The sequence below is a fragment of the Callithrix jacchus genome, chromosome 7 (assembly GCF_049354715.1).
Source record: "Callithrix jacchus isolate 240 chromosome 7, calJac240_pri, whole genome shotgun sequence".
Classification (NCBI taxonomy): Eukaryota; Metazoa; Chordata; class Mammalia; order Primates; family Cebidae; genus Callithrix; species Callithrix jacchus.
The window spans coordinates 53,514,200-53,536,201 of NC_133508.1; the positions used below are offsets into that span (position 1 = coordinate 53,514,200).

General features: G+C 55.1%; 1 protein-coding gene across 8 annotated transcripts in view; it reads right to left on the minus strand.

Annotated features, from left to right (window-relative positions):
* Nucleotides 1–412: 412 nt before the first annotated feature.
* Nucleotides 413–22,002, minus strand: part of ARHGEF19 (Rho guanine nucleotide exchange factor 19) — a 31,156-nt gene continuing 9,566 nt past the window's right edge. For 3 of the 8 annotated variants that reach the window (XM_078330467.1, XM_078330468.1, XM_078330466.1), the window contains 16 exons: nucleotides 13,784–14,086; nucleotides 12,289–12,729; nucleotides 11,587–11,871; nucleotides 11,325–11,433; nucleotides 11,173–11,249; nucleotides 10,626–10,888; nucleotides 9,896–10,056; nucleotides 9,648–9,800; nucleotides 9,254–9,383; nucleotides 9,079–9,153; nucleotides 8,810–8,899; nucleotides 8,483–8,643; nucleotides 5,685–5,843; nucleotides 5,106–5,185; nucleotides 1,740–1,844; nucleotides 693–1,340 (listed from right to left, as the gene is read on the minus strand). In XM_078330467.1, the coding sequence (XP_078186593.1) occupies nucleotides 1,183–1,340; nucleotides 1,740–1,844; nucleotides 5,106–5,185; nucleotides 5,685–5,843; nucleotides 8,483–8,643; nucleotides 8,810–8,899; nucleotides 9,079–9,153; nucleotides 9,254–9,383; nucleotides 9,648–9,800; nucleotides 9,896–10,056; nucleotides 10,626–10,888; nucleotides 11,173–11,249; nucleotides 11,325–11,433; nucleotides 11,587–11,871; nucleotides 12,289–12,729; nucleotides 13,784–13,895 (2,559 nt within the window). In that variant the 5' untranslated portion in view covers nucleotides 13,896–14,086 and the 3' untranslated portion in view covers nucleotides 693–1,182. Of the gene's footprint in view, nucleotides 1,341–1,739; nucleotides 1,845–5,105; nucleotides 5,186–5,684; nucleotides 5,844–8,482; nucleotides 8,644–8,809; nucleotides 8,900–9,078; nucleotides 9,154–9,253; nucleotides 9,384–9,647; nucleotides 9,801–9,895; nucleotides 10,057–10,625; nucleotides 10,889–11,172; nucleotides 11,250–11,324; nucleotides 11,434–11,586; nucleotides 11,872–12,288; nucleotides 14,087–16,186; nucleotides 21,297–22,002 lie in introns of those variants that run through there. The other 5 variants (XM_078330469.1, XM_078330470.1, XM_017974357.4 and 2 more) reach the window with 5 other exon arrangements.

Below are 22,002 nucleotides of genomic sequence, written 5' to 3' on the forward strand. Positions count from 1 at the left end.
AGACCGGCGAAGACTAAGACGCGGCAACTGAATGCAATGTGGGATCCTGGAACAGCAAAGAACATTAGTGGGAAAGCCGGTGAAATCTGAATCAAGTCTGAAGTTCAGTTAATAGCAACATGTTGGTTTCTTACTTTTGACTACTGTATTGTAGTCTCAAAAGACGATAAGAATGGGGGACATCGTTAAAGGGGTGGATGGAACTTTCTGTACTATTGTTGCAATTGTTTTATAAACCTAAAAGTATTACAAAACAAAAAGCTCATTTTTTAAAATCACATGGGGCATAGATGTCAGAAGCAGAATACAAATTCCAGGCTGGGCCAGGGCCTCCAGAACTGAGAGAAGAAAATATTGTTTTAATTCACTCCGTTTTTGATAATTTTGTTATAGAAACCACAGGAAACAAATACAAGAACTAATCAAATCTCTTTAATGTTTAAGCCTGTTCGTATCTGACATTTTGTTACTTGCAGCTGAAAGCAGCCTAGCTGATACACAGTCGTCCTCCTGCCCCTGGTCACCGTCTTACAGCTCAGAGGCCAACTCCAGAGAAAGGCAAAGCCCCAGTTTGGAGCCAGCTCCTAGCTCAAGCCAGAGCATCAACCCTCTTCCTGGTCCTCAACTCTCCTGATGTCTAGCTGGGAAAACAGGACTGCCGGGATGGGGACAGGATCAGATGGATCACCGACTCCAAGCAAAGGCATGAGAGTTTATTTACAGACAAGACACAGCAACCAGCACCCACTCAGGTTCCGGCCAGGGGAGGTGGTAGACAAAACCCCAGATATACATAAATATATATTGGTCCCAGCACGACCAGCACCAGGACATTCCCCAGCCAGGTCCCTGCCTGGGGAAGGACCAAGAGTCAGGCAGGATTGAGGGCGCAGAATAGGGAGGGCCCCAGTCCCTGCCAGGTATCAGTGGTCTCCTGTTATGGTCCCCATGTCGGAGGAAGAAACTGCCCTTGGCTTTGAAGTGTGGATACTGAGGAACATGAGGACAAAGAGACCCCTAGAGGCACCCCCATTCCTGTGTCCAGCCTATGCCCTCAATGTCAAGGCCACAGAAGCGAAGTGCCAGCAGCAGCAGCTTGGGGAGCAGTGGAGACACTGCAGGCCCCTCCAGGACCATCCAGGAGCTGGGAATGGAGGTGGGGTCCCAGGCCATGGCTGCCCCTCACACAGGGGCCTCCCCCAGTTTGCTGGTGGCACTCGTGACTCGCTTATTCTCACGGAGGTTTCGGAGGCGGGCACTGAGGCTGCTGATCTCTTCCACGTAGGCCTGGGGCACCCACCCCTTCTCACCATCTGCCAGGCGGACCCCTTCCAGCCAACCTAGGGACACACAGGCCAAGAACAACATCATCAAAGGGGTACCAGTCAGGCCTGGAAGGAAACACCTCAGCCCTGATGCAAGCTTTGTCTGCACCCTTGGGGCCAAAGTGACATCACCTCAGCATCTCCTAGCTCCAGGAAGGACCCTGTCTCTAGTTGTCTTGTAGATGAACTTCTGACCTATTTATCCTGATATCTGAAAGGGTATTTCCCACTTTCCTCCATCGTTCTCAATCTTATATCTTTACAAGCAGGAAGTTCCTCCGCTTGTCTAACCTGATTTCCACATGCTGTGGCAGATCAACACTTGCATAACCCTTCCCTGTGATGTCTTAGCTGTCTAGCTGTCTCCTGCCCACCCAAGCCCCATCAGGGAGACTTTCCCAGAAGACTTCTCACCGTCACTGGTCCAAGTCCTCACTGCCAGGATGTCTGTCTTCTCCAAGGTCAGCTCATCCGGCTGCAGTGCCTTGTATGTCCTAACACACTGAACCTGGGGACGATCTGACAGCCCAGGGGAGGCTCAGGGAGTTCCAAGGGCAGGATGGGCAGGGACAGGAGCATGGGTAGGGCAGGGAGAGGCAGCAGGAGGAAGTAAGTGGATGGGAAGGTGGCCACTGAGGCTTTTATTCCTCTGCCACTCCCATGCCACAGGCCTATGTTCAAGACAGGGGTGCCTTCTGCCCACCCTGACCTATCTCCTCTCCTACCCGAAACACAAGTGCGGGATGAATCCTCCCAGCTTCGGTTTCTGCCTCTATACCAGGGACTTTCCCCTCTTCAGCTCAAGCCAACACCTTGCTTTTTTTTTTTTGAGACGGAGTTTCACTCTTTTTTTTTTCCCTTCTCATTTTTTAGCCCAAAGTTTTACCTGTTTGTTGTAAAAACGAGTTTCACTCTTGTTGCCCAGGCTGGAGTGCAATGGTGTGATCTCCACTTACCACCACCTCCATCTCCCAGGTTCAAGCAATTCTCCTGCCTCAGCCTCCCAAGTAGCATTCCCCACCATACCTGGCTAATTTTTGTATTTTTAGTGGAGACTGGGTTTCACATGTTGGCTGGGCTGGTCTGGAACTCCTGATCTCAGGTGATTGCCCACCTTGCCTTCCCAAAGTGGTAAGATTATAGGCCCAAGCCATCGTGCTGAGCCCAACACCTTGCTTTTGACCTTCAGACCCCAACATCCAACTGCCCCCAGATACCTCACACAAAACAGTAATGGCCCTGCAATATGCCCCTAATGTCGCTCTGGTGCTCCCTACGGTCCATCCTTCCCAACTGGGATTCTAGCCCTCCAGGGCTTCCCACTCCTCTTAGAATAAAATCCAAACTCCACGAAAAAAAAAAAAAAAAAGAAAATGAAAAAGAAATCCAAACTCCTCCCTAGGCCCCACAAGGCCCTTCACGGTCTGGCATCACCCCCTGCTAATCTCTGCTTCTTCCCTCAACTTTCTCTCCCTATTCGCTCAAAAAGCTCCAGCCACATCAGCCTCCCTGCTGTTCCTCACTCTAAGCTCCCTCCTGCCCCAGGGCCTTTGCACTGTCTGTTCCTTCTGCCAGATGCTCTTCCCCAGATCTTTTCATGACAACCTCTCCTCATCCTTCAGGGGTCAGATGTTAATTCCCAGGGACCTCCCCTGACCACCTGGGAGCTCAGCCCCAGCCCAGGTGGGACTCCTAGCTCAAGCCAGAGTGTCGACCCCCTTCCTGGTCCTCAGCTCTTTCCATTAGACAAGGTGGGCTGGTAGCATCAAAAGCCACAGACTGGGGGGCCAGACCTGGCTTGAATCCCAGTTCTGTCACTTACTGGCTGTGTGACCTAGAGCAATTTTCTTTACCTTCTGAGTCAAGGTTTTCTCAGATATGAAAAATGAAGCTAGGCGTGGTGGCTCATGCCTGTAATCCAGGCATTTTGGGAGGCCAAGGCGGGCAGATCACAAGGTCAGGAGATCAAGACCATCCTTGCTAACACAGTGAAACCTCATCTCTACTAAAAATACTAAAAATTAGTTGGGCTTGGTGGTATGCACCTGTAGTCCCAGCTACTCGGGAGGCTGAGGCAGGAGTATTGAAACCGGGAGGCAGAGGCTGCAGTGAGCTGAGATCTCGCCACTGCACTCCAGCCTGGGCAACAAAAGAGATAAGGAAGGAAGGAAGGAAGGAAGGAGGGAAGGAGGGAAGGAGGGAAGGAGGGAAGGAGGGAGGGAAGGAGGGAAGGAGGGAAGGAAGGAGGGAAGGAAGGAAGGAAGGAGGGAAGGAAGGAAGGAAGGCAGAAGAAGGGAGGAAGGAAGAAGGGAGGGAGGGAGGGAGGAGGGAGGGAAGGAGGGACAGTGAGTCTACCTAGTAGGGTTGCCATGAGGATTAGATTAGAATTAACGCAAATATAAAGCCCCTAGCCTTGGGCCTGGCCTATGGCAGATACTCAGTGGGACGAGTTCCTGTTCTTTCCCTTTACTACCTAAAGCTCAGCTCTAACTCCTCTGCTCAAAAGCCTCCAATAAGGCCAGGTGCGGTGGCTCACGCCTTTAATCCCAGCACTTTGGGAGGTTGAGGCAGGTGAATCACTTGAGGCCAGGAGTTCGAGATTAGCCATGGTCAACATGGCAAAACCCTGTCTCTACTAAAAATACAAAAATTAGCTGGGTGTGGTGGTGGGCGCCCGTAATCTCAGCTACTCGGGAGACTAGGGCAGAAGAATCATTTGAACCCAGGAGGCGGAGGTTGCAGTGAGCTGAGATCACACCACTGTACTCCAGCATAGGCAACAGGGCAAGACTCTCTCTCAAAAAAAAAAAAAAAAAAAAGTCGGGCACAGCAGCAAGTGCTTGTGATCCCAGCTGCCACTAGGGAGGCTAAGGCATGAGAATTGCTTAAATTCAGGAGGTGGAGGTTGCAATGAGCCAAGATTGCACCACTGCACTCCAGCCTGCGGTACAGAGTGAAACTGTGTAGGCCCGGCACGATGGCTCATGCCTGTAATCCCAGCACTTTGGGAGGCTGAAGGAGAGGACTGCTTGAGCCCAGGAGTTTGAGGACAGCCTGACCCACATAGCAAGACTCTGCCTCTACAAAAAATAAAAATTAGCCAGGTGCGGTCATGCATACCTGGGGTCCCAACTACTCAAAAGGCTGAGGCGGGAGGATCGCTTGAGCTCAGGAGGTTGAGACTGCAGGGAGCCATGATCACGCTACTGCACTCCAGCCTGGCAACACAGCAACACCCTGTCTCAAAAAAAAAACCCAAACCAACCTTCAGCAGCTCCCGAAGGCCACTCTAGGAAGGCTCTCTATGATCAGGTCACGCCCTGGCTTACCAGCCTCACTTCACACCCAGGGAGAACCCTTTATTCCCACTGGGAGATCCCTCTTCACCTGCCACCACCACCCTCACCACCCCTCACACTCTGGCTCCGCTGCTTCTTGTCCTGTTTGCAGCTGACGCAAAGACAGAGACAGGCCCAGGCTCTGCTCTCAGCTCTGCTGCTTACTGAGTGAACGTATGCAAGTCCATTTATCTCTGAACCTCTCTTCTAACTTGTAAAACGGGGGTGAAATGGGATGATATGAGGCTTTGTGGATACAGAATCTACCTGTGCTATGTAAGTCCCGCCCAGCCTTCGAGGTTCCTCAGAGTTACCTCTGACTGCCCCAGGCATTAATCTCTCTCCCCACAGCCCTGCCAGAAACACAGCACCAAGGATAGGAGGGAGGGAGGGAAGGCTACGGTGCAGCCCAGGGATGTAACCAGCGGGGTTCAGCTACTACCTTCCCCCTCACTGATGACCTCCTTGTCCTCCTGGGGGCTGGAGGGGCACAAGGCTGAGATCCATCGCTGCTTCTCACTTCTAGGGAAGGGGGAGGCTGAGCTGTTACAACACGCAAGGTGCAGTTGCCCAGGGCAGGGTGCTGAAACCAGGGCTGGGGGAGCTGGGCATGATGTCCAGGCCCAGGACCCAGGTCATGTCTGCCCTACCCCGGGGCCCACCCCTCAGCACTGTTCCCAAGCCTGTGCTCCACCCAGCTCTGAGTATAACAACAGACCCAGAACCCCTGATGCCAGCCCTGCCTCCATCCTGCCTAATGCCATGATCCTTAAGCCAGAGATAGCAGGATAGAGAGGTTTACATCCAAGAGATACCCAGGGGCTGAGGAGGAGGTGGCAGCCCCGCAACACCACTTGTGGGGCAGGATCCCCTGCTCTGGCCTCCAGCCCTGCCCTCTGCCCCTGTGTCCTGCCCAAGTCAGGGAAGAGCTGGGCACTTGGGGATGATCAAGGCCAGGATGTCACGAGGGTGCCCGTCCTGGGGAGGGGCCTCCTCTCTCCCCACACCCAGGCCCACTCACTCCGTCCGGGCCCTCAGCAGGAACTGGTGCTTTGTGTGCTGCCCATGGAGGAGCTGGAGGAGGAACACGTGGCCAGGGATGCCCTGCAGCTTCAGGCTCAGGTCCCGCACCTGCAGCTCGGCCATCTTGGCATGGACGAAAACGGCAAACTTCCCTAGCCTGGAGGACCAGGGGAGGGGAGGTCAGCCTGCCCTGGCCCCCGACTCTGGGCATCCACCATAGGGACCTGGTGGGTTCTGACTGGAAGCAGGGAAAAGTGGGTGCCTGCCCCGCCAGCTTCTCACAGTGTCCTGCTTCTGGATAGGGCACTGTTCTCCTAGCAGCTGGCAAAGTCCCCACAAGGAACCAAGAGTTCCTTCCCTGCTGGCTTGCTGGCGGAGGCTGGAGGTACTGGAAACCAGTCCCTGGGTCCCAAGCACACTTTCAACCTCTCTCTCTTTTTCTGTTGTTTGTTTTTGTTATTTGTTTTAAGACAGAGTCTCACTCTGTTGCCCAGACTGGAGCACAGTGGCACGATCTCGGCTCACGGCAATCTCTGCCTCCTGGGTTCAAGCAATGCACGACCACTCTTGAAACCTCTCCCAAGTGCTTGTTCCAAAGAGCCAACTGGACAGCCCCCTGCAGAGTACCTGCCTCCCTCCAGTATATACACCCCATGAATGCTGAGCCTTGTCTCTCTGCTACTGTGGCTCAGTGTCTGACACTGCTCAGCCCACAATTTGGGCTCAGTAAGTACTTGTAGGCGGTGAGTACTCAGTACTCAGTAAGTACTTGTAGGCCGGGTGAATGGATGGCTGGAGGGTGTTCTTTTTTTTTTTTGAGACGGAGTTTCACTCTTGTTGCCCAGGCTGGAGTGCAATGGAGCAATCTAGGCTCACCGCAACCTCCACCTCCTGGGTTCAAGCAATTCTCCTGCCTCAGCCTCCTGAGTAGCTGGGATTACAGGAGCGCATGGGTGGAGGGTGTTCTACGGATGTCAACCTGTTCAACAAAACTCAACATCAAATAAAAAACTCAGCTTCTCCCACTCCAAACCAGACCCCCTTCACTGTTCTCCATTCCAGTGAAAGACGCCACCAGTTTGCCCACGAAGAAACTCAGACGTCATGCTCACCTCTTCCCTTTCCATCCCCCCTGCACCTACCTTGTAGCTATGACCTGTCTTTCCCCCTTATCGTCCCTGGAATCCACTTATCCTGAAGCACCCTGCCACTTCTGGAGCATCTATGCTCTCCTGGGCAGCTGCGAGACCCTCGGGCCTCTCCCCTTCCAGTTCATCCTCCAAATTGGCCAGAAGCAAAAACATCATCCTTCTGCTTAACTCTCTATGGTCCCTGCTGCCTCAGAAAAAATCCAGCCTCTCTACCATGACCTTCAACATCCCAACTTCCCTCTGCTGCCCTGTCTCCTTTACAAATGCAGCCACATTAGGCTTCATTCCCCAAACACACTCCGCTCTTCTACACTGCCATGACTGCTGTACTCCTCTACTCAAGCTACCTCTCTACCTGGAAAACTCCTACTCATCCTTCAAAACACAGCTCAAATGTCCCTCTATGAAGCTTTACTGATTCTCACCCCACACCAGGAACTACCAGAGTACACCCTTCCATGAAAACCCTGATGATGTGTTTATCAGGATGTATTTTTCACTGGTCTGAAAACAAGTTTCATTCATATTTTGTCCCTAGCACTGGCCTGCTACAGAACAGAGACTCAAAAAAAAAAAAAAAAAAAAAAAGAACAGAGACTCAGTGACAATTTACTAAATGAAGAAACAAATCAAAAATGAATTCTTCTTAGGCCAGGCGTGGTAGCTCACGCCTATAATCCCAGCACTTTGGGAGGCCGAGGCAGGTGGATCACGAGGTCAAGAGATCGAGACCTCGTCTCTACTAAAAATACAAAAATTAGCTGGGCATGGTGGCACGCACCTGTAGTCCCAGCTACTCGGGAGGCTGAGGCAGGAGAATTGCTTGAACCCAGGAGGCGGAGGTTGTGGTGAGCCAAGATCGTGCCATTGCACTACAGTCTAGGTAACAACAGCGAAACTCCGTCTCAAAAAAAAAAAAGAAAGAATGAACTCTTCTTATAGCATAACATGTTCATCTTTTTTTTTTTTTAAAGAGATGGGGTCTCACTATGTTGCCCAGGCTAGTCTTGAACTCCTGGACTCAAGGTATCTTCCTACCTTGGCCTCCCAAAGTGCTGGGATTACAGGTGTGAGCCACCATGCCCGCCTCACGTGTTCACCCTTTATCCCATTCATCTTATCCAGGAAGTCTTCTGCCTCACCCCTCACTTATAAGCACAGCTAATATTGAGCGAGTGCTTACTGTGAGCCAGACACAGTGCTGCCATCAGACAGAGCTGGCCTCCCCCAGCTCCCCTACCTGCTAGCTAGCTCCATGATCTGACAGAGAAGCCTATTTCCCAGGGATGTATTTGGAGGATTAATGGGAATAATCCACATAGCATGCCTGGCGCAGTGTAGGTACTGAGTAAATGTTGGCTGCTTGCATAGCTACGACTCAGGGCAGAGCTGGGACTGCAGGGCCATGCTCATAGTCTCTGCTCTAACTGGCTGAAGCTCACAGCAGCTCCAAGTCCTCAGCACACAGTCTAACCCTTGATTCTCCCTTCTGGAACATCTTTGCCTTTACTTCAGGAGCCTCCACCAAAGCCCAGGGTGCCCTGGCATCACACCCTGGCATAGGCAGGGGCTCCCAGGCCCAGTGGTAGGGAGAAAGAGAGCCTGGCTCCAGTTTACCTCCCCACCCCGGACTGCCCTGACTCACTCCTTCCGCCGGGAGAGCAGCAAGCAGTCATTAAAGAGGTGTAAGTAGACGGCCTTGCTGGACAGCTTCAACTTGGCAGGGGGTGCTGCAGGCAGTGGTGCCAGCTCGACCAGCTCCCCGTGCCGAACCAGCCAGCGGGCCTGAGAGATCAGCGGGAAAATCTAGAAGGATGGAGTAGAACGGGTCAGGCCCGGGGCACCAGGCAGAAAGCACAGGAGGGCAGATGGGAGGGTGTGGGCATCGATGAACTGGCCTGAAGACCCCAGGGCAAGCAGGAAACAAGAGCTGCCGCTTGGGGTGCCCATCCCACTGGCTGCAGACACACACCTTGCCCTCAAAGTGGATCTTCTTGCTCAGGTGGATGAGTTCCTCTGTCCTCTTCATGGACTGCACGCTAGCATTGCATTCCTGCACCAGCTGTGGGGGGGTTGTGGGGAGGTCACTTGTAGCCCCTCAGCCCTGGCTCCCAGAACCCAGCCTCAGACTCTCGCCTGGGGACTGGAGACTCTGACAGCTAGGGGCTGTTTTAGAGACAAGCTGGGGGTCTGGGGAGCCTCAGGAGCCAAGCAGCCCCTGCCCTGCCCAGCCCAGCTCACCTCCTTGAGCGCGTTGAAGGCCTTAGTGGCCATGTCTTCGTCTTCAGAGCCCTGTGCTGTCCGCTTCAGGATGTTCTGGAAGGTGGGATCGACACAGTGTGGCAGGCCTCATGCTCCCCCGAGAGCTGGCCCACCCCTCGCCCAGCCCTCACTGCAGCCTGTGCCCTTGAGGTACCTCCACCAACATCTTGAGGCGAGTGATCCTCTGGAAAGGTAGGATGAGGAAGGAGGTAAGGGGCAGTCGCTGGCACACAGGGGACTCCTCGAGGCGAGCCAGGATGCCAGGGAACCTGGGGTTCTCCAGGCTGGAAAACAGGAAGGGCTCTGGAATCACAGGTGGGCCTGAACTCCTGAGATTCACGACCCTGGCCATCCACGGGGTCCTCAGGTGCCTTCTCAGCACATCCTTACTGCCCCTTGGGGTCATATCTCACCTTATCCTGGTCACAGAGACCCTTTCAGGGACCCCCTCCCCTCCCACAGTCACCTTGCATGACCCAGTCCTCAATGCCTGCACCTGCCTGAGACTCCCTCCACGCCCCCGCCCCTTTCAGAGCCCCCAGCCCTACAGCAGACGCTGGTAGGTGCGCTCTTGGTAAGCCTGGTTGGTGACATAGGGCAGGTAGACTCGGCGGAAGGCCGGGCAGTGCTCCAACACCACGTCGCACACGCTGAAGCGCAGCACATCTGCCTCCAGCCGCTGCTCCAAGTCCTGCAGGAACCTGAAGGGTCAGAGACAGGCTGGAGACCCCAGATCTGGGAGCCGGCCAACCACAGGCTCAGTCTCCACCCAGGGCCAGCCAGACTACTTCCTCACCTCTCGCTGGTGCTCTTGACCTCGGGCAGTTTAGAAAATAGCCACTGCTTGTCCTGTGCCCCCAGACACTCGCTCAGCTCGGCAGAGCCCAGGAAGTGGCCCACAGCCACCGAGAGGCTGTGGATGTAGGAGGCCTCGGACGTGATCAGCTCAAACTTGGCCTGAGGAAGGGCGCACACGGGGTCGAAAGGGCCGGGCCAGTTCACCTCGGAGGCCCTGGCCTCGCATCCCCCGCCCCAGAACGCCACCTCTTTAGACACAGCCACACCTCGCGTCCTCGCCCCTGCTCTAGTCCCACTCCTAATCTGGCGCCGGGCGGGCCAGACGACCCACCTCCCGCCGCGGGCAATTGTGCAAGCCCAGGTCAAGCCGTCGAACCTGCCCCTCCCCTTATCCCCGCCCACCTCAGGTCCCGCCCCTCCCCCGCCTCTTCCCTTGCCCACCAGGCGTCTGCGCTCCGAATGGCTCCGCCCCTCATCCGGCCCTGCCCTATCCTCGGCTTCGTCCCACTGGCTCCGCCCCACACCCGCAACCATCCCCGAGCCCCCGGCTCCGCCTCGCTTCCAGACGGCCTAGAGTAGTCAGGTCCTAGCGCCCACGCTTCACTCTGACAGTCGCGCCAGCACCTCCTTTCTGTGTCCCCCTCCCTCTAATGCCCGGGTTCCCGCTAAGTCCCCGGACCGCGTACTCCCGGCCCGCCCCGCCCCGTCGGGCCCCGTTGTGCGCCCACCTCCTGCAGCTTGCAGTCCCGCAGGCTCAGCGTGGCCAGGACGCCGCTGCCGCGCACGTCGGGGATGTCTTGCCACAGCGAGAAGGTGGAGCCTCGCGCCGAGCGCTGAGCCCGGAAGGAGCTGCTGGGGGAGAGGTTGGCGCGCGGCGGCCCCGGCCCCTCCTCTGAGCTCTCGGCCTCGTCCCCCGGGCCCTCCTCCTCCCGCTGCTGCCGCCGCAGTTCGCGGGCGCTGGCCACGTCGCTGTATTCCTGATAGAGGACGGCTGGGGGGAAGACGGGAGGGCGAGGACCGTGGGGCGCCCGCCAGCCCCTGCCTGGCTCCTCCCCGGCTGCCCCAAGTCCCGGCGTCACTTAACCTTTGCCGCCCTTCGGATATCCGGACACAGTGAATTAATTAATTCATTCATTACATAAACAAATTGAGCACCTACTGCGTGCTAGATACCGAGAGTTACATTCTCGGTTTCTCACTCCATCTCTACCTCCCAACTCTGCAAACCCTGTTACCTCCTCCCTGGACCCCCTCCCACGTACAGTTAACACGTACAATTAAGGAGGAATCGAGACTGGCGCCGCTCGTTGGTGCTCCTGGACCCCAAAGGCAGCTCTTCCTGCATGTCCAGCCTAGGAAAGAGAGTGTCATGGCCCTTCTTCACCTGCACCCCGTCTCGGACCCAAGACCCAAGCGGGAGATGGTACCTGGGCTCGTGCCAACCACCATGGCCCTCTCTTGAGTCATCAGGGGCTGGCTGCGACACGCTGTCCCCACTCGTCTCTACACTTCGCCCCTCCATTCCTGACGCTTTCCCTGGAGAGGGCGAGAACTGAGGGTGAGGAGTCCAGAGACTGGCCCCAGTCCCTGGCCCTGGCACCCTGACGGCCTCAGGTGGCTGGTGAGTGGGCATCCCCCACCCCTGCCCAGCATCTGGCTGCTCTCAGGGCCCATGGGAGGAGCTGGTACCTTCCCGGACTGCTCCGGTGCCTGAGCCGGAGATCAGTGCCCTGGCTGCTGAATTCCGCCCCAGGCGCAGAGAAGAGTGCAGCCGGGTCATCAGCTCCGAGGCTGAGAATCGCCTCCGCTCAGGACCCTCAAGGCTCACTCGGGTGGACCCAGACAGTTCCAGCGATCTAGGCTCCTCTGTGCTCAGGGCCTGCTCTTGCACTACCTGGCCAGGCTCCAGGAAGACAGGGTGGGCCTCAGGGCAGCCGGGGACCTCTTCACGCTGATACACCCGCATCTTGCGCCCTAGAGTTGGGGAGACAAGGTGTGAGAGCATGGTCTGGGGTCTCCCCCAACCTCCTCCCTGCTGCTGCCCTGGCCCTGAGCACCTGGGGAGGTTCAAGCACCATGTCCAAGGAAAAGGGCCTGTGTTTCTGCTAGCATCTGGTTCCCATGGGGGTCCACGAGAGGGGTAAGGAGAGCACAGGGCCTGACTGCAGTAGGCAGAGGGGCCAGACTGCCCAGGATGGTGACTCCCTCACTGCATAACCTTGGACAGGTCACTTGCCTTCCCTGAGCCCTGCTAGTCTCCTTATCACTAAAATCTACCACTTGTCCTGACTTTTGGGGGAACCTGGGGACATAAAGATTAAGGAGCTGCCCAGCACCTCCCCTATCCACCCCACTGTGGCACCCACACCCGCCTCCCCCAGGGTGACTCACAGGCAGACTTCTTCTCTGAGCCATGGCTGGCCCGGCGCTGTGGCTGTGGGTGCTGGGGACCCCAAGGTCCCTCCAGAGCTGGGGGCGGGGCACCAGGACAGTGCGGCCAGCTGCCAGCCCTGCTGGGCCGCATCCCCCCACTGGAGATCTCTGTATCTGAGCCTCCTGGGGATGATGGCCATAGCAACCCTTGGAGAGGGGCAGGGGTCCCCAGGGACCAGCGGCTGCCAGGAGCCCGAAGCTCCTCTGGGGCCACAGGGAAAAGGTCCAGACACACTGGGCTTGGGGGCTTCAGGGAGGGCAGCTCTGCAAAGGACAGACTCTCCTGCTGACACACGGCTACAGGGCGGCAGGCAGTGCCAGGTGGCCCAGCCAGGTGGGGCTGGAGGGTAGCAGGTGGCCCACAGTCCATTCCTCCTTTGCTCTGCCACCCACCTGGGCCTGCAGAAGAGAAGATATCAGACCCAGACAGAGGATAATGGGGCTGGCCAGTCAGCCACTCCCCCTGGAGGCCTGGACAAACCCCTGTGTACACTTGAGGGCACGCATCTGCACATACACTCACATGTCTAGTTATATAGGAATAGCTGACACCTGCTTGGCATTGCCTGACTGATAGGCCAAGCACTTTACACATCATATCTCATTTAGTCCTCATAACAACGCTGTGAGTTGATGCTCTTACTATCCCCATTTTATAGGTGGGGAAAGTGAGGCACAGAGAGGTTATTTGGTAAATGGTCGAGGCAAGATTCTAACCCGGCCATTCTAGCTTTCAAATCCGTGCTTTTAACCACCTTGTACCTTCTCCAACGCACACTGACATGTCACCAGACATGCAGATACATACATTGTCACACAAATCCATGTCCCAATGTATACATCCACACTACATTTTCTCCCAAGTATAGAATGACACGTACATGTTCATAGACACAGACTTCAAACTTGGGCTCACACATTCACAGACACACTTTTTTACACGACCACATACATTCACACAGACACTTCTTCACAAACACACTGACCCGTCCGATATTTACACAGGCACCCATGATTTCTCAACCTCCTGTTCCCTTCACACGCACACCCAGGATGCACACACACCAGCCCGCAGGTCCTTGCTTTGATGTTTCTTCCCCCCCACCCCGACCCTCACCCAGAATTATGGCCTTCAGCCCTGAGTGGTGTCCACACCCATGCCAAGCTGGCTGGGAGGATCACAGACTGGCAGGCGGGCCACTACCCAGTCGGGGGCTCTCCCGGAGAAGTTCAGGGAGATGCCCCAGCCCCCAGGATTGGAGTGAAAGAGGGGTTATTCACCACCCCAGCTTCCAGCCCTGGGTGGCCAGGCTGGATGGGTCCTTTCTGGGCGGGATGTTATCCCTGGGAGGCAGCTTCCCGATCAGGACAGAGCTGATGATCTGAGAGGCCCAAGTCCCTGAAGCCCTTTGCCCTGTGGCCCTCCACCAGCCTCCCTCCTGCAGCCCCTCACCTCTCCAGGCCCAGGCCCGCTTGCTGATGCTGTTTGGCTCTCCGGCAGGGGAAGCCCTCTCTTTGCCCAGCCGGCTGGGGGAGATCCCACCCAGACAAAGAGTTTGATTCATCAAACCCTGTGGTGAGGCAAGCAGGGAGAGAGGGAGGGAGCAGGCAGCGGGCTGGGCGGGGGCCTACCCTAGCGTGGCCTCGCTGTGGGCAGGCCAGGCAGCCAGGACCCCCCAGAGGCCCCCTCAGGCCAAAGGGGCAGTGCCCAGCCTGGCAGGACCAAGAAAGCCAGGAGATGAAGACTGAGAGAGACCTAGAAAAACAGAGACCAGTTAGCCAGCAACCCAGAAACCAAGACCCCAAAACACTCAAAAACAGAAAAACCACAGATGCTGAGACATTCAGGGACCCAGAGATGGAGACAGAGACACTGACAATTTCAGACCATCCAGATCCTCAGAGACACAGATGAAGCCCAGAAAAACCCAGGGAGGCAGATGGACAAACATGTCATGCCCGTGGGCTGCCAGTCTAGTGGAAGAGCCAAAAACGAAAACAGTTAAAATCCACATTGGCAAGAGCCAAGCCAGAGGAACCATCAGAGGAGGGTGCTGGGCTCAATTCAACCTGGATATTCCAGGAAGACTTCCTGGAGGAGATCATAGGTAACTGCTCCACGGCTGAAATACCTAGTGCACTTACAGAGAAAGCCTTGGCCTGAACAGCAATAGTCTCAGTCGCTGCTGAAGGCAGGGAGGGAAAAGAGGACCCAGTGAGAGATGGCTCCGTCTGTGGCAGGCCCCAGTCTCTGCACAGCTTCTCAACTGCTTCTCCCTGCTCCCTTCACCCCCACCACCTGGGAGGGTGGGAAGAAGGGGACAGGTGCTCCAAAGGGGCCCTCTCTACAGTGGCCATTCTGGCTTGTCCCGTCAGCCTCTGTCCCTCTAGCCTGAAGAGTGCCCATTTGAGCAAGTCTTCCTAAGCCTCGGTTTCCTCATCTGGTAAATAAGGTAGTATTTTTATCAGTCTTTCTCTAGACAGAAGGCAGCTCAGTCCTTTACATCAATGGGGAAGAGGAAGGAGCAGAGCGAGGCTGAGACAGACATTACATTGCAGGAATGTACGGAAGGAGGCCCCTGCCCGCATACAGGTCTCTTTCTCTGCAGGAATCAGGAGTCCTCGACACACAAGTCCTGCTTGCTTCTGGGGGCACTCACATGCAGCATGTACACAGACCCCCTACCCCCTTGTATTTTGGGAGATTCTTGCATTTGGGTTCTGGAAGTCCCTGGAAGGCAGGGAGGGACCCTTCTTCCCATCATTTGCAGGGGTAAGTAAGCAGAACATTGAGGCAGGGAGGGACCCTTCTTCCCATCATTTGCAGGGGTAAGTAAGCAGAACATTGAGGCTGTGCAGCAGGGGCACCCCCAGTGAAGGCCTCGGAGAAGGCCAGGTGACTGTGTGGAGAGGGGACGTACAAGGCTTCCTGGAGAGATGAAGCTGGAGACAGGTCCCCAGCAGGGAAGTCAGGAGTGTGTCAGCCTCCACCTATGCTCAGGCCAAAGGGAATGAGAATGACCCATCTAGCTGCAATGCCAGCCCTGCGGCCCTCCAGGGATCTGGGCCACCCAACCTCAATGTTGGAGAGCTAAGAGGGATAAGCTGGGTTCTTATTATGTGTGGCTCATCTCTGTTGGAAAAAGCAAACGAAAACCTCAGAAAGAGAACTGGCCCAGACAGCCAGGACATGACCTTCCCAAGGCATGATCTCTGGATAGAGACTCTAGTGTCTACTAGGCAAGGGCCATTGTGGAGCCTGAAGAGAATAACCCCCACCCAAGTTCCTAGGCCCAGTGTTGACACTGACCAGCTGTGTGGCCATAGGCAAATCATAGCCCATCCCGTGGCCTCAGTATTCCCATCTGTAAAGTGGCTCTTAAGGGACCCTGCCACCACCCGATGCCCTCTCTAAGAAACGTGTCTCATCATAAATGTCTCTGGGCCAAGAAGGATGGGCAGGGACTGAGGAGCATACCCTTGGTGGGCACTGCTAATTACAGGGGACGATGGGCTCACTTAGCAAGGCCACCAGAGAGAGTCCCTGAACACCACCAAGGTCAGAGAAAGCGTTTCTGGCCTCCTGTGCCTAGCTTTTCCCTGCCCCCTCCCAGGTGCGCCTTGCCCTGCTGCCCAGAAGAGTGGGGACCCTCCCAGGGCCTCTCTGCCCTTGAAGGAATAAAGCCAAGGGGGAGGTCATGGCTGGAAAGGGGATCCAGGCAAGGTTTACAGAGCCCCAGAAGGCCACAGTGGGTCAGGGCCAGGATCAGAGACCAGGCAGGTAGCACAAAGGGATCACTCGGGGGAAAACTGGCGGGAAGAGAATGGGATGGCTGGCACCCAGGTGGGGCCCTACCTCAGCCAGGGAGCTCCGTCCAGCTGCCAGCACAGTCCAGGGCTCCAGGGCACCCTGGGGACTCTGGGGTTGCAGCCAAGTCCTCAGGGGGCAATGTCAGCATGTCAGCATGGCCCCAGAGCCCAGCAAGGCAAGCTCCTGGGTATTGTGTGGGGCAGGGAGGGGGAGGTGAAGGAGGAGGGAACCTTTCGGAGAGGCAGCGGCTGTCTCAACGTGCCTGCTCCCCGCCCCCCTTCCCCAGAACCGGTTTGGCTAGTCTGGGGTACGAGAGGGGGGCTGGAACAATGGGAGTCCTATGCCCAGGTGAGGCTCTAAAGGACCCTAGACCCAGGTCCTAAAGATGGGGGAGGCACTGCTTCTGCTCCTAGGAGACAGGTCACCACTCTTCCAGAGCCTCCCAAACATGAGCTCAGGGGACTTCCTGGAGCTGGGGAACATCCTGGGAGCTTCACAGAGAGCCTACCAAGGCCTGGACTCCTTAGGGACCCTGAGAACTCCAATGACCCTCTCTGATCCTATTACTGCATCTATCAAATGGGAACATTCATCCCTATGGTAAGGAGACAGAAATTTATCCTGAAAGTTGGTGATGTGACATCTGGCATCCTGGATGGCCTCTCTCACCCAGCACAGCCACTCCTTGCAAATGATCCATCCTTTCCCACTGCCTGGAATGACCTGCCTCACCATCTCCAATGGCCACCTCCACCATGAAGCCTTCCCAGACTACACCGATTGAGCCCTCAATAAATAAAGTCAAACAGCCAAGTCAAACCACTCAGAATAAGAATGGCCTGCTCTATGACTGGCATGCAACCTTCCGAAGCCTGTGGAAGGGGAAGCTGCACTTACCCGAATACTACCTGCCATCAGTTTGAGCTCTCAGTATTGCCAGGCACTTAATATTAATATTCAGGTGTGTAAACGTACTCATACTCATGGAGCTAACTCATTGGTCACCTACTATGTGCCAGGCACTGTCCTGATCCCTTCACATGCATTTATTCATTTAATCTCTACCATAACCCTGTCAAGTAGATATCGGATGAGTTCAGTTGTCCTTTGGTACCCCACGATCTGTGGGGAATTGGTTCTAGAACCCCCATACCAAAATCCATGAGTGCTTAGGTTCCTTATATAAAGTGTCACAGTGTTTGCTATAACCTATGCACATCCTCCAGTAAATTTTATTTTATTTATTTATTTTTGAGATAGAGTCTCACTCTGCCACCCAGAGTGAGTGGTGCTCACCATACCTTTGCCTCCCAGGTTCAAGCAGTTCTTCTGCCTCAGCCTCCCCAGTAGCTGAGATTACAGGGGCACGCCACCACACCCTACTAATTTTTGGATTTTTAGTAGAGACAGGGTTTCACCATGGTGACCAGGCTGGTCTCAAACTCCTGACCTTTAGTGATCCATCCACCCCAACCTCCCAAAGTGCTGGGATTACAGATGTGAGCCACCTTGCCCAGCCTATTTTATTATTGTCAAAAAATAAAATAAATGTACTCAGGTGACAGGATCTCACTCTGTCATCCAGGCTGGAGTGCAATGGTACAATCACAGGGCTCACTTGCATTCTTGACCTCCTGGGCTCAGGTGATTCTCCCACCTCAGCCTCAAGAGGGGACCACTGGCATATCCTAGCACACCTGACTTTTGTATTTTTGTAGAGATGACATCTCACCATGTTGCCCATCCTGGTCTCAAACTCCTGGGCTCAAGCGATTGACCCCACTTGGCCTCCCAAAGTGCTGGGATTATAGACATGAGCCACTACGCCCAGCCCTCCAGTACAGTTTAAATCATTTCTAGATTACTTATAACACCTTAATACACCTTAATACAGTGTAAATTCTTTGTAAATAGTTGTTAGCCAGTAATGTTTTTATTTGTGTTATTTTTTTATTGTGTTATTTTTAATTTTCATTTTCTTTCTTTTTTTTTTTTTTTTTAGATGAAGTCTTACTCTGTCACCCAGACTGGGGTGGGGGTGCAGGAGCACAATCTCGGCTCACTGCAACCTCTGCCTCCCAGGTTCAAGCGCTTCTCCTGCCTCAGCCTCCTGAGTAGCTGGGACTGCAGGTGCCCGCCACCACGCCAGGCTAATTTTTTTATTTTCAGTAGAGATGGGATTTTACCATGCTGGTCAGTCTAGTCTTGAACTCCTGACATTGTGATCCATCTGCCTCAGCCTCACAAAGTGCTGGGATTACAGGCGTGAGCCACTGCGCCCGGCTTATTCTCATTTTCTATGCATGGTTGGTTGAACTGAAGGATGCAGAACCCGAGGGTATGGGGGCCACCCGTTTAAGAGGTTTGTACAAAAGTTAAGTCACAAGCATTATCCCTCTGAAATCTCTCATCAGTTCTATGAAGTCCCTATTTTACAGATGATATAGAGTTTCAAGGGATGAAATAACTTGCCCAGGGCCACACAGGCAGAACTAGTGTTGAAATCCAGGTCTGGCCAGGCATCATGGCTCACTCCTGTAATCGCAGCACTATGGGAGGCTGAAGTGGGTGGATCACCTGAGGTAAGGAGTCTGAGACCAGCCTGACCAATATCGTGAAATCTGTCTCTACTAAAAATACAAAAATAGGCCGGGCACAGTGGCTCACACCTGTAATCCCAGCACTTTGGGAGGCAGAGGCCATCAGATCATGAGTTGGAGGTCAGGAGTTTGAGACCAGCCTGGCCAACATGGTGAAACCATTTGTAGCTGGGTGTGGTTGCGTAACACCAGCTACTCGAAGCCTGAGGCAGGAGAATCGCTTGAACCCAGGAGGCAGAGGTTGCAGTGAGCCAAGATTGTGCCACTGTACTCCACCCTGGGACGGAGCGAGATTCCGTCTCAAAAAAAAAAAAAAAAAAAGCTGTATGTGGTGGCGTGCACCTGTAATCCCAGCTACTGGGGAGACCGAGCTAAGAGAATCGCTTGAACCGGAGAGGCAGGGAGGCAGAAGTTGCAGTGAGCTGCGATCTGGCATTGCACTCCAGCCTGCCAGACAGAGTGAGACTCCGTCTCAAAAAAGAAAAGAAGCCCAGGTCTGTCTGATGCCACCACCCACCTGAATCCTTCATCACTGCCTGGTACTGCCTCATAAGGCTTTTAGGAGAGTCTCATGGTGAAAAGTGTGTGAAAGTCTACTGGGGGCGTGTCTCGGCTGACCTAACTAAACTCTTACTGTTATTCATACACTGCAGGCTTGGAAAGCATACACAGCAGGACAGCAGGGGTTTCATGGTCCGTAAGACGGAGTTTCGCTTTTGTTGTCCAGGCTGGAGTGCAATGGCGTGATCTCGGCTCACAGCAACCTCCGCCTCCCGGGTTCAAGAAATTCTCCTGCCTTAGCCTCCCAAGTAGCTGGTATTACAGGCATGCGCCACCATGCCTGGCTAGTTTTGTATATTTAGTAGAGAAGGGGTTTCTCCATGTTGGTCTGGCTGGTCTTGAACTGCCGACCTCAGTTGATCCACCCTCCTTGGCCTCCCAAAGGGCTGGGATTACAGGCGTGAGCCACCTCACCCGGCCCCAAAGTATTTTCCTTAGCTGGAAAACGATGGCCATTAAATTCAGAGTGATTAGAGTCCCTCTGCTCCCTCATGTCCACTTCAGCTCCCTATAGCATCGCCACATAGTAAGGAGACACTGCACCGTGTGGGGTGGGGACCAGGTGGTCGTGGAGAGGTGGTAGGCTGGGGCGCAGAGACAGGTTTATTGTCAGCTTCGCACAGAGGCCAGGAGACAGGAACACGGAAGCGGAGCAATGCAGGACAGGAGGTCTCCAGGGAACTCCAATTCTCTCTTCCTAGCTCCCAGGCCGGCCTTGGGACACTGCACTGTTCCGTAGCTGGAAGCCAGAGGATCCCAATAGGAGGAGCATCCTAAGGAACCTAGGGCCCTGTCCTGGAAGGGCAACCCTGCCTCACTCGCCCAAGTCCTGGACTTCGGGGACAGCGCTCCTGCTGCAGTGAGCAGAGAGCACAACTTGGTCAGGCTGAGAAGGCTGGAGCTCCAGAGCAGAGACCCCCAACCCCAGTGTGCGGATAAAGTAGAAAAGGGGGCGTTGCGAGGGCGGAGCTTAATGATGGGCGGGAACAGGCGGAAACTACAGGAATTCAGCCAATCCCTCCAATGGGCGAGGTCAAATAAGGGGGCCGGGCTAGAGAGGACCAAGCTAAGGCCTGAGGACGGGCCAAAGGGCGTGGTCATTATGGTGCGGGTGGGCCCGGGTCTGCCTGCCTTGCTGACCGAAAGCAGCGCCTCCGGGTTGTCCGCCGGTGCCTACTTGGCCAGGTAGCTCTAGCGGTTTATCTTGGTAGCCAGGGCTGGCACATCGGGCACGAGCCGGGCGATGGGGTGCAGAAAGAACACTACATGCTGGGGAGAAGGGGGGCCAAAAAGAATGATTGCCTTAGCGATCTTAACTTATGGAGCGCTTACCCCGCGCCAAACCCTAATCTGAGGGTTTTCCGGACATTAATTTATTTAATTTATACAACTCTATAAACTGGGAGTAATTTCTACTCTACAAGTGAAGAAACAGAAGCAGAAAGGAGTTGTCATTTGCCCAAAGACACAGAGGTATGATTTGAACCCCTTAACACTAGGAACCCCGTTAGGGGGAGGGCTTGTAAAAGAGCAAAGCTGGTGGGAGACTGCTTCCTCTCTTTTCTTCAGATCTCTTGCCAAGAGATAATGTTATTATTATTTGTGATATTAATTCATTGAGCACCTACAACGTGCCAGGCACTGTGCAAATGCTTGACACCGAAACTTAACCCTATGAAGTAGATGATATTATCTAATATATCCCCATTTCCAGCCGGTCGGCGACAGAGCCTGAACTTGCAACCAAGCCTGTCCAAGACAGATGGCTGAGCCTATCTCGAAGTCGATAATGAAGCCCAGATGCACGGCCAGCAGCTTCCAGTAGAAGAGGGCGAGGTTCGCCCGCGCGTCGCGAAAGGCCTTGTATCTGGGTTGCGGGATCCGGAAAGGCTCTCGGATCCCGACTCCGAACCCTGCACGTCCTCCCCTCCTCCCGCCTAGAATCTGGCCCTGTCTGTTCAGCCTGTACCCTAGCCGGCTCCGCGCATCTGTCTGGGACAGACTCAGCTCACTGCACCCCAAGCAGGCCCCGCCCCACCCGTCCACAGTTTCGGCTCTGGACTTCCCAGACAGGCCCGGCCCCAATCTCTTCAGCACCCGCCCTTCCCAGACAGGCCCCGCCCACCAAAGCTCAGTACCCGCCCCTCCCAGGCCGGCCTCGCTCTCCAAGGCTCAGCACCCTGCTTCCCAGACAGGCCCCGCCCGTCCCACCTCAGGGTCCCGCCCACCATGGCTCAGCGTCCCGCCCTCTCATGAATACCCCGCCCATCAAGGCTCATGGCCCCGCCCCTCCCGCCACGCCCCTCCTTTCCCAGTCTGAAGGGTCTCGCACCTACAGAGTGTTTGCTCTGGGCCAGGTAGTCTGGGGGCGCGGGTGCCTGCCTGAAATTCACAAAGCCGCTCAGCTGGATGTGATGTTCATACTGGTACAGGAGATGCGGCAGGAAGTCCGAGGCGAAGGCGAGACGGAAGCCTGCAGAGCCAGAGGGCCTTTAGGGCCCAGTCCCCTAACTCACCCCTACTCGGATCCTGACCCACTCCCGAGGCAGGATGAGCCTTTGGCCCGGAATCCTAGCCTTCTGTCCCCTATTTCTCAGCCTCTGGCCCGGATTTCCTGCTCCAGCCCCCCATTTTCCTATTCCTGAACCACCTTCCCCAGTCTCTGAGCTCCATCTCACCCGCTTCCCTCCCCTGTATTCC